General features: G+C 34.7%; 1 protein-coding gene across 2 annotated transcripts; it reads right to left on the bottom strand.

Annotated features, from left to right (window-relative positions):
* Positions 1-297: 297 nt before the first annotated feature.
* On the bottom strand, positions 298-7,890 carry LOC107950574 (uncharacterized). Of its 2 annotated transcripts, XM_041089711.1 has the most exons (7): positions 7,576-7,890; positions 7,258-7,476; positions 6,992-7,158; positions 6,040-6,121; positions 5,835-5,903; positions 5,217-5,406; positions 298-367 (listed from the first exon to the last, which is right to left on the bottom strand). In XM_041089711.1, exons 1-6 carry the CDS (start codon positions 7,693-7,695, stop codon positions 5,236-5,238), a joined length of 828 nt encoding a protein of 275 aa, XP_040945645.1. In that variant the 5' UTR covers positions 7,696-7,890; the 3' UTR covers positions 298-367; positions 5,217-5,235. The 2 variants fall into 2 exon arrangements, with proteins under 2 accessions (XP_040945645.1, XP_016740942.2); XM_016885453.2 differs by lacking the exon at positions 298-367 and having other exon boundaries at positions 5,137-5,406.
* Between the last annotated feature and the right edge of the window lie 3,804 nt (positions 7,891-11,694).

The following is an 11,694-nucleotide window of genomic DNA, read 5'->3' as shown; positions in this document are numbered from 1 at the left end:
TAATATGGTTAGTTACATTGATGTATGTCCAGCACGATTTAATAATGATTAATGCATTTATGTATTAAAACATGTGCAAATGCTATGAATAACAAGTGATGGCTTTAATAAAATGCTATGTATTAAAACAACACGATTTAATAATGATTTAATAATATACAAGTATTGAGATGGTGGTGTGACATCTTTATATTCAGGCTCGACGACTGGATCGGGCATAGGGCATTGTAGAAATAAACCTAAAAATTGCAATGGTCAGTATTGCTATTCATCAAGATTTTGCTTATCAACTCCTTAACCCATATGTTGAAAGTGAAACTAGATATGAGTTAAGAAGTCGTACTAGTACCACTGATTCTATGAAAGAATACTGTAAAAATAGAACGTTGGTAATGACAATGTATCGCAAAGAAATAAAGAGAGAAAAATAAAGAACACACAGATTTTATGTGGAAACCCTTTCAAAAAAACATGGGCAAAGGAGGAGATAATTCACTATGTCGAATTCGAATGATTACAAGAGGAGTAGACTATGTTTATTTATAGCCTTGTAAAACCATATTCTAATAGGAGTCTAGTAAGATTGAAACATCTTATTCTAATCAATATCAAATAGATGGAGTTTGATAAGGTTTAAAAAACCTTATTCTAAAAAAAATAAAATAAAAGAAGTGTAGTTCTATAGGGATTTAACTTTTATTTTATTTTACCACTGTATTTTATTTAAATAAGGATCCGAGTCACTTAATTCTAATAATCTCCAACTTGACACGAATTCTCAATGAACAAGTTCTTCATTGTGAACTCTCAACGAACAAGTTCTCCACCTCTTTCATAAAACCCTTTAAGGGTTTAACATGAACAATGAACACCAATCAAGTCTAAGTAATGCTCAAACTTGGTTATAGGAGTCATCATATCTGTAGGATTTTCATGTGTACCAATTTTACTCACAACAATATCACCACGAGCAATAATATCATGAAGAAAATGATACCGAACATCAATGTGTTTTGTTATCTCATGAAACATTTGATATTTTGTACGGAAGATGGCACTTTGACTGTCACAAAATATTGTATTGATTTGAAGGTCTTCATTGAGTTCATTAAAGAGTCCCTTCAACCAAATAACTTCTTTACAAGCCACAGTAATCGCCATGTACTCAACTTCAGTGGTAGACAAAGCGACTGTAGTTTGCAAAGTGGCTTTCCAACTGATTGCACAACCTTCGATTGTAAAGACATAACCTGTGAGAGATCTTCTTCTATCAAGGTCTCCAGCAAAATCAGCATCAACATACCCAATGACTCCATATCTGATTCTTTCAAACTGTAAGCAAAGATTAGTGGTACCTCGTAAGTATCTTAAAATCCACTGAATTGTTTTCCAATGTTCTTTACTGGGATTTGCCATGTATCTGCTAACTGCACTGACTACATATGATAAATCTGGACGTGAACAAACCATAGCATACATGAGAGATCCTACTGCACTAGAGTATGAAACATGTGACATGTACTCAATCTCATCATCTGATTGTGGAGACAAAGTAGATGAAAGTCTAAAATGAGCTGCTAAAGGAGTACTAAGAGGCTTGGCACTTTGCATATTGAACCTACAAAGGACTTTCTCAATGTACCCTTTTTGACTTAGGTACAATTTACTTGCTTTTCTATCTCTGAGAATCTTCATACCAAGTATCTTCTTTGATGGTCCCAAATCTTTCATCTCAAATTCTTCACTTAGTTAGGCTTTGACCTTTCTTATCTCTCCTTTATCTTTCGCTGCTATCAACATGTCATCAACATAAAGGAGTAGATACACAAAAGAACCATCACTGTTTTTCTTAAAGTAAACACAACAGTCAAAACTACTTCTTTTGAAATCATGAGAAGTCATAAAGGAATCAAACCTCTTGTGCTACTGTCTTAATGACTGTTTCAAACCGTAAAAGGACTTTTTTAGCAAGCAAACATAGTCTTCTTTTTCTAAGACTGTAAAACCCTCTGGTTGTTGCATGTAAATATCCTCCTTAAGTTATCAATGCAAAAATTCAATTTTTACATCTAACTGCTCAAGCTCTAAATCATGCATGGCCACAATACCAAGCAAAACTCGAATCGAACTATGCTTCACAATTGGGGAGAACACATCTGCAAAGTCTACTCCTGAAATTTAACTGTAATTCTTCAACTCCTAGAGTCCCTTCTTTCTTTTTAAACACCCATTTACAATAAACAACCTTTTTACATTTAGGAAGTTTCACAAGATCCCATGTTTTGTTTTTTTGGAGTGATTCCATCTCCTTTTGCATAGCAAACATCCACTTTTCTGAGTCTTCACAGCTAACCGCATCAGAATAATTAGATGGCTCTTGGTTTGCATCTATATCTTCAGCCACATTTAAAGCATAAGCAACTATATCAGCCTCGACATACTTCTTTAGAGGTTTAATTTCTCTTCTAGTTCTGTTTTTGGTGATAGAGTATTGTAGTGAAGAAACAACTCTATATTGAATTTTTGTATTGGCTTGAATAGTCGACTCTGTTGTAGATTTTGGATTAGTCTGATGCTCTACCTGCTTTTTATTTTCTTTATTGGAAGAGTCTTTAAGAGATAAGTTAAGTAGCATAGCAATTTCATCAAAAACAACATCTCTGCTAATCACAACTTTTCTATTTTCAGGACACCATAACTTATACCTTTTTACACTAGCTTTATAACCAAGAAAAACGCATTTAATGGACCTCGATTCCATTTTTCCATTATCAACATGAGCATACGTAGGACACCCAAAGATCTTTAAATCAGAATAGTCAGCAGGATTACCAGACCATACCTCTTGTGGAGTCTTTTTCTCAATGGCACCAGATGGAGATCCATTGATCAAAAAACATGCAGTAGAGGCTGCTTTGGCCCAAAACGACTTTGGTAAGTTGGAATTTGACAACATACATCGAACCTTCTCCATGATCGTTCTGTTCATTTGTTCTACAACACCGTTTTGTTGTGGAGTAGGACGAACTGTCAAGTGTCTCACAATCCTTTCTGATTTGCACAGTTTATTAAACTCACCAGAACTGAACTCTAAGTCATTGTCTATGTAGAGGTATTTTATTTGTTTTCCCGTCTATTTTTCAATCATAGTTTTTCAAGACTTAAATGTGGAAAACACATCGCTTTTTTTGCTTCAGGAAGAACGCCCAAATTTTTTTGGAAAAATCATCAATAAAAGTTAGCATATAATTAGCTCCACCTCTCGAAAGCACTCTGGATGGCTCCCATAGATCAGAATGAATATACTCCAACGTTCTCTTCGTGTTATGGGTTCCTCTGGTGAATCGAACTCTCTTTTGCTTCCCAAAAATGCAGTGCTCATAGAACTTCAGTTTGCAGATTCCTTACCCGTCAAGAAGTCCTATTTTGCTCAATTCTGCCATGCCATTCTCACTCATATGCCCTAGGCGTATATGCCAAAGTTTAGTAATATCATCATCTGACAAGGAAGAGGACGCGACAGCTGCATCACCAGTAACAGTAGAACCCTGCAAAACATATAACTTGGCAGTCTTTCTCTGCCCTTTCATCACGACGAGGGAACCTTTGGAAATCTTCAAAACCCCACTTTCAGCTGTGTATTTGTACCCTTTTGAATCAAGAGTACTCAACGAAATTAAATTTCTCTTCAATTCTGGAACATGTCGTACGTCATTAAGTATTCTGACAACTCCATCAAACATCTTAACTTTAATTGTTCCAACACGTGCGATTCTACATGAAGCATTATTTCCCATCAAAACAACACATTCAGACACTGTTTCATAAGTTGTAAACCAATCTCGATTGGGACTCATGTGGAAGGTGCAATCCGAATCAATGATCCACTCCTCGCTCACTTTAGAATTGTTGACAGAAGTGACTAGAAGTTCACCATCGCTGTAGTCTTCTATAAAATCATCTTTACCGTAATTTTCTGGTTGTTTTCCATTTTGATTCGCAGCCTCCCTTTTGATCTTGTTCTGTAGCTTATAGTACTCAGATTTAATGTGTCCTTTTTTCTTGCAGAAGTTACAAGTTTTACCTCTGTCTGAAGACTTCAATCTACCTTTAGATTTACTGCAAGGATTCCGTTCCTGTGTCCTTCCACGATTATCATCAGCATACCGATCTTGTCTCTCACGAACAACAAGACTCTCTCCCTGAGAGTCGATTTTAACCACAAGATGATTCATCTTATCATATGAGGTTAAAGAATCATAAATCTCATCAACTGTGAGAGACTCGGGGTTATATAAAATCATATCTTTAAAGGTTGAATAAGATGGGGGCAACGAACAAAGTAGAATAAACCCTAGATCTTTCTTATCATACTGAATCTCCATGGCCTCCAAGTTTGAGAGAATTTCTTTAAACACTATTAAGTGTTCGTGCACAGACGCACTTTCCTCTAAACGATGAGCATAAAAATGCTGCTTCATATGCAGCTTGCTAGTTAGAGTTTTCGACATACATATTTGTTCCAACCTCTTCCATAATCCAGCAACGGTATTCTCCTTCATCACATCATGCAAAATTTCGTTAAACAAATACAGGTGTAATTGTGTTAACTCCTTTTGATCCTTGCACTTCTTCTCTTCCTCCGTCAATGTTGAAGGCATCTTATCTACCCCTAACAAGGCTTCCTCTAAGTCCATCTGTGCAAGAACTGCTTGCATCTTTATCTGCCACAATGCAAATCTGGTGTTACGATCCAACAACGAAATTTCATACTTCAAAGACACCGTTACCGTGATTAAGATGAATAACCCGAAAGCTCAGATACCAATTTGTAAAAATAGAACGTCGGTAATGACAATGTATCGCAAAGAAAAAGAGAGAGAAAAATAAAGAACACATAGATTTTACGTGAAAACCCTTTCGGAAAAAAAACCACGGGCAAATGAAAAGATAATTCACTATGTCAAATTTAAATGATTACAAGAGGAGTAGACTATGTCTATTTATAGGCTTGTAAAACCATATTTTAATAGGAGTGTAGTAAGATTAAAGCACCTTATTCTAATCAATATCAAATAGATGAAGTTTAATAATGTTTAAAAAATCTTATTCTAAAATAAAATAAAAGAAGTGTAGTTCTATAGGAATTTTACTTTTATTTTATTTTACCACTGTATTTTATTTAAATAAAAATTCGGGTCATTTAATTCTAATAAATACACATTATAAACAGTTTCATTGAAGGCCATAAACAAGCAATGCTCCAACAGCTCCAACACCTGCCAGCAGCCCAATAATGACCCCAATTGGAGGTAGCCCTCCGCCGATAGCTTTGCCAGTATTTACATCATATGGTGCGAATCTCTTCTTTGGTGCTTGACATTGAGGGCATCCATACGTATCAGGCTGCAGAATATTCAGTTAAACTTTCATGACCATGAGAGGACCATTAATCTCCTCCAACGGTTGTAAGCAGAATACACATTAGCCAATATATACAATGAACATAAATACATGTGGGCAATATATATTTGGTGAAAAGCATCCGAATGCCATAGGTAACAACATAATTGAGTTCACAGAGGCAATATTTTCTATACCCCTCTTCTTTTTTATATTGATTACTGCTTTCAATTTTAGATGATTAAATCGAATAAGAAGTTTAAATTCTTTTTCTGAGGAACTTGCCTGATCCGAATGCCACAGGTAACAACATAATTATTCATAGAGGCAATATTTTCTATACCCCTCTTCGTTTTTATATTGATTACTGCTTTCAATTTTAGATGATTAAATCGAATAAGAAGTTTAAATTCTTTTTCTGAGAAACTTGCCTGCTCATCAAAAGGTTTCTGTGCAGTGTATATATATCCGCAGTCAAGGCAAATATGAGTAGCTCTTGCCTGCAAAATTCTGCATTCCATTAGTACTTTCAACATGTGCTATATAGTCTCATTTAATACACACACAAATGTAACTGAGTATGCTAATCTTTATCTAAAGTGAAGTATAATCTTAGTTGGCAAAAGCTATGTTTGCCTTTTGAGCCTCAGTAAGTTTCCTTCCAAAGCGAGGTGGCGCCGGTCGTTTTGGTAGTCGTTTAACATCAACTTCTGCACCTCTGCAATACATCAAAAGGACTGTCAGATGGCATTTTTTGATATATTCTCAAGGCTAATACATCATGTTATTGTGTCCAGTAACCGGGTACAACCACATCGCATCTTTTTGGTTATGAAAGAACCCTTTGGAGGATAGGAGTTGAAAATGCTGGAATTCAAACTCCAGTTCTGCTAAATACCACTTCTTTAAGGTGGCTACATGAATAGGCTGAGCTAAGCTATGAGTTCAACCAGAAGTCATTTTTATTGGCAATCTTTACTGGACTTCTTCATTTAAGAGAATAATAAAAATAGACATAGTAGCAGTATAGCAGCTATGCCAACATGTCAGTGTCTCCTTTCTCAAAGTGAATTGGTATCCATATTCTTCAAGGAAAAAAAGAAAAACAACATCCTAGTGGAGGTTTAGCTGCAATATTTCCATTAGGAAAAGGAAAGAAAAAGAACAGAAGAAAAGGACCCTTGTTTATCATAACCCACTGGTAAGCTCCCTCATTTTAGTGAATGGCCAAAATTCGAAGGTGCAAAAGGAGATCATATACTACTATATCTTGATTTGCTTCACTACACACTATAGCACGTTTTCTTGGCATGAAGCCTAATCCATTCATGGATTATTCCATAAGGGACAATCATATTCAATAAATGTGTTTGTATTTAAATCTATATAGTGATAAACAACCTTTTATTGACTAAAATTTGTGACTTTATAACCCACAACAAAGAAGAAATTTTACCGTCTTCTTTGTTATTCCTTGAATTTATATCAAACTATCAACAAAAGGTTCCTCCTTTCTACCTATTCACTGAAATTATCCAACTAAATTTAGATAAAGGATAAGAAGTGAAATTTAGATAAGAAAGCAAACCTGCTAACAACAAAGTATACAGAATCGGGCTTTGCCTGTATGGCAGTTTTAGTGAACCCAAGCTTATCTGCAGGCCAAAGTTCATCCCCAAAGAAACTGCTAGTGTAAAGTACCTGATCCCCTGCCTTAAGCCCTGCTTTTGCTGCATTCCCACCCCCATCAACAGCCTATAGTTGTATCCATCCATTTAAAAAACCACATTGAATTGGAAAGAGAAAAGGCCAAAATACTGTCACATCAATGATGGAAGGAACATCAAAACTTACAGTGATAACTACACCACCTCCTTGCTTCTGACCTAATGTCAAACCCAAAGGCTTGTCAACCTCAACCTCTATAGTTTTTGAAGCACCGGCAGTTCTTGCAGTAATCTCAAGTCCTCTTCGTGCATGACTGGAACAGACACTGCTCTTTTTCTCAGCTATGAAGAAATCTGAGACACCCCTTTTGGCCTCTTGAAGAGACAAGCCTTGGAGTGCGGTTTTCTGTACATGCATGGGACAAAATGAGAGGTTTGAGTTAATTGGGTACTGAAGTGAAAGCAGTTTGAGAGAGGATTCAGATGACATAACAAACAGTCATACCTGTGAAGTATTGAATGCCTTGGGAGAAGGGGTCGACGTAGTTTTGTTGGAGCAGTTCTTCCTGCTGGTGAAGGCGGCAGAACAAGAAGAAGAGGCACCTGCAATCACAGCTGATGACATGGTTGAACAATTGGCAGTGGAAGAGAAAACAGGAAAAGAAAAGGATTTGAGAGGTTTAGTTATGGGTTGAGTTGAGTGAGATGGCGTGGCTGCTTTGGTGTTGTTCAAGTTGTGCGGATACGAAAGGAGGGTATGACCAGATAAAGCAGGTATATGCTGACAGCCACACGCCCTTGCTAGGCCACTCCTATCAATTCCACAAATCACTATTTATTTATTTTTATTTTAAAGTATGGACAAGTTACATTTTCTTTTTAAAATATAGTTATATATAATTAATACTTTTCCAACTTTAAGTAATATTGATTTTTGAAAAGAAAAATCGGTTTGCTGTTATGTTCCAATTGATTGTCTCAAACATTATTTACAAAATAATTGTAGCTGCAAATAGTAGGAAATTACAAAACCAAAAGAGATGCCTCAAAAGAGCATTCAACTAGCCTATTTAAGGAAAAAGATTATATGAAACTGTGATTCCACATTGTCCTTATCATTTTCTAATAATAGAATGATAAATTAGATTTTTACTCTTGATTTTTAGCATTTATTAGAAAATCAAAAAGAAAAATATGATTTATTATTCTCTTATTAGAAAAGGATAAGGATGACGTGAAATCACAGTTTCATACAATTCATTCTCACCTATTTATTGTCTAGAGTCAATAAGCATTTGCACAAGATAAAACATGGTTTAAATTAAATCCTTTATCTAGAATTTAAATTTCGATTGCTAACATTCAGTTCCAAGCAAATTTAAAAACAATTTTAGCACTATGTAAAACTAATTCAAAAACAGTTAAGGATAAAGTTTGCTGTCAATAAACTACTCTTCCTTCTCCCGTCAAATATAATAAAAACAATTTCAGCTCAAACAAAAAATTATTTGTCCATAGGAAACCAACAAAAATTAAACAAGTCACAAATGCGAACAAAACACACTGCATTTCAACTGTCCAAATTTGTCCCTAGTGATGTTCAAACAATTCATGCAACAACTAAACTAAAGGCAGTTAATGTTAGAAAAAATATAGTTCGAAAACGGTTTCTTATATAGCGAAAAATAAAAATTTTAAAAACTCAGTTAATTTGTGATATTTATAGCAATAGACCCTTTATCGAAATTGCACATGTGTTTTTTACTAGATAGATCCTTGTCTTTCCTGACTTTCAATCGAATGACCTTCTCCGCTATTCTTATACCACGAACTATTTTGAGTGTAGGCTTGAACGATTCAAATTAAATATAGTACCAAAAATATTTACTTTCAATGTGAAAGTAAAATCTCTTCTAAATAGAAACCAACAAAATTGTTATTCCGGAAAATAGATTTAATATTTAGAAAATAAACTCTCACTATTTTCATGCAAAATAACAATATCTTAAAGTTGTGCAATTAGCCCTATTGGTACCATCTACTTATAGGGAGAAGAAGTAAAACTCTTGTTGAATTGTAGAAGTCTATTTCAAATAGAAAAATGAACTCCAAGTCTAACTAGAAGTATAGGGGGTGACAATCCTAATTAATAATACCTGGGTTTGTCGTCCGACCCTTGAACATGAGGGGCTTTTGGGCCTTTTTCATATCGGGTCCAATTACAAGTACTTATTGAATTTTTAACCCAGTACTTCATAATTCGATCCAACCCAATATTTATTTTTCTATTTCCCAAAATAAACATCTAAAATTAAATTAATTTTTCAATAAAATATTTTTCTCAACCCAATCCTAATTCCGTTAAAATCATGAAGACCTTATCGTAAAAGAATCTATGAGAAAATATATTTAATATTTCTACATTTAATGGGTCCACTATGACCAAATGATTTATTTCCATTTTCGAACTTCATTTAATTTGAAAACCATAATTCATTTCCAGGTCATTATCATTTTGGAGAAAACCACATTCATTTCCAAATATTTCTCATGTTTCCATTTTCACCATTTTTTTTTCATTTCTGTTAATTTGATTCAGCATACAATTCATTTATGGTTTCAATGAGCTAACAAAGGGACTGATTGGACATATGTAATTAGGGCTCAAATATTTTATAATTAAGTTCTAGCTTTTCATTTATTAATTATAAACTCATTTAGTCATGAAGTTCTTCCACTAGAGTATAGTGATTGAGCTCTCCCCAACGACACACTATTACAAAAGCAACTCAATCAGTGCTTGTCCAATGACCTTGTCATAAGTGTGTTACCCTCATAGGATATACTTAATCTCTTTGGGATAAATCAGTTCTTCCAATATGATTCTATTTTATCTCATGGTAACCATTACATTTTCTTTCATGAAAAGTTAATTACTATCAAATAGTAATCAAATCATTCATCACAAAGATGAACGAATCATCCCCACTTTTACTTTTCATTAATCATGTAATGCTAATGAGAGGATATCATTTACCCATGTTGTTAGAGTTGAGTGACTCGAATCCTTATTAAAATAAAATACAATGGTAAAATAAAATAAAAGTAAAATCCATATAGAACTACACTTTATCTATTTGAAATTGATTAGAATAAGGTTTTACAACCTTTAAGTAGATGCAGTTAAATCTCCTCTTGTATCATTCGAATTTCAACATTAGTTAATTTTCTTCTCCTCTACCTGTGGTTTTTTCCCAAAAGGGTTTCCACGTAAGATCTGTGTGTTCTTATTTTTTTTCTTTCCTTTTGCTTTGCGATTGTTCTATATTACCATTATCTACGTTCAGTTTTACAAACTAGTATTAGAGCTTCTTAGGTTGCTTGTCTCGATCATGATAATAACGACACTGAAGTATGAAATTCTGCTATTAGATCGCAACACCAAAGTCGCGTTGTGGCAGATAAAGATGCAGACAGTTATTGTGCAGATATATTTAGAGGATGCTCTGCTAGGGATAGATAAGATGCCTTCAACATTAACGAAGAAAGAGAGCGTAAGGATCGAAAGACTTTAATGCTATTACATCTGAATCTGTCGAATGAAATTCTACAGAATGTGATGAATGAGAAGACCGTCACTGTATTATGGGCAAAGCTACAGTAGCTATGGATGTCGAAAACCATAACTAGCAAGTTGCATATGAAACAATGTCTTTATACCCACCGTTTGGAAGAAGGTGCGTCTATGCACGAACACTTAATTGTGTTTAAAAAAATTCTCTAGGATCTAGAGACTATGGAGGTTCAGTATGATAAAGAAGAATTAGGGTTAATTCTACTTTGTTCGTTGCCCCTGTCTTATTCAACCTTTAGAGACACAATTTTGTATAGTTGTAAATTGCTCACAATTGATGAAGTCTATGCTTCCTTAACCTTGTATGATAAGATGAAACATCTTGTGGTTGGATCTGACTCTCAGGGAGAGGGTCTCATTGATCATGGGAGATAAGAACAAAATATTGATGATAATCGTGGGATGACACAAGAATGAAATCCTCGCAGTAAACCTAAGGTTAAATCGAGATCTTCAAACAGAGGTAAAACCAGTAACTTCTGCAAGAAAAAAGGGCACATTAAGCTTCAGTGTTATAAGTTATAGAATAATATCAAAAGGGAGGCTGTAAATCAAAAGGGAAAACAATCAGAACAATCCAGTGAAGCTGATGTAGCAGAAGACTACAATAATGGTGAACTTCTGGTTGCTTCTGTAGACAACTCTAAAGTGAGCGAGAAGTAGATCCTCGATTCAGATTGCACCTTCCATATGAGTCCCAATTGGGATTGGTTTACCACATATGAAACAGTGTCTGAAGGTGCTGTTTTGATGAGAAATAATACTTTATGTAAAATCACAGGTATCATCACGATCAAAATTAAGATGTTTGATAGAGTCGTCAAAACACTTAGCGACATAAGATATGTACTAGAATTGAAGAGGAATTTGATTTCGTTGAGTACTCTTGATTTAAAAGGGCATAAGTATACAATTGAAAGTGGGGTTCTGAAGATTAGCAAGGGTTCCCTCGTTGTGATGAAATGGCAGAGAAAGACTGCCAAGTTATAT

This window comes from Gossypium hirsutum, chromosome D03 (assembly GCF_007990345.1).
Source record: "Gossypium hirsutum isolate 1008001.06 chromosome D03, Gossypium_hirsutum_v2.1, whole genome shotgun sequence".
NCBI classification, from domain to species: Eukaryota; Viridiplantae; Streptophyta; class Magnoliopsida; order Malvales; family Malvaceae; genus Gossypium; species Gossypium hirsutum.
This window is presented reverse-complemented; position numbering and strand designations above follow the sequence as displayed.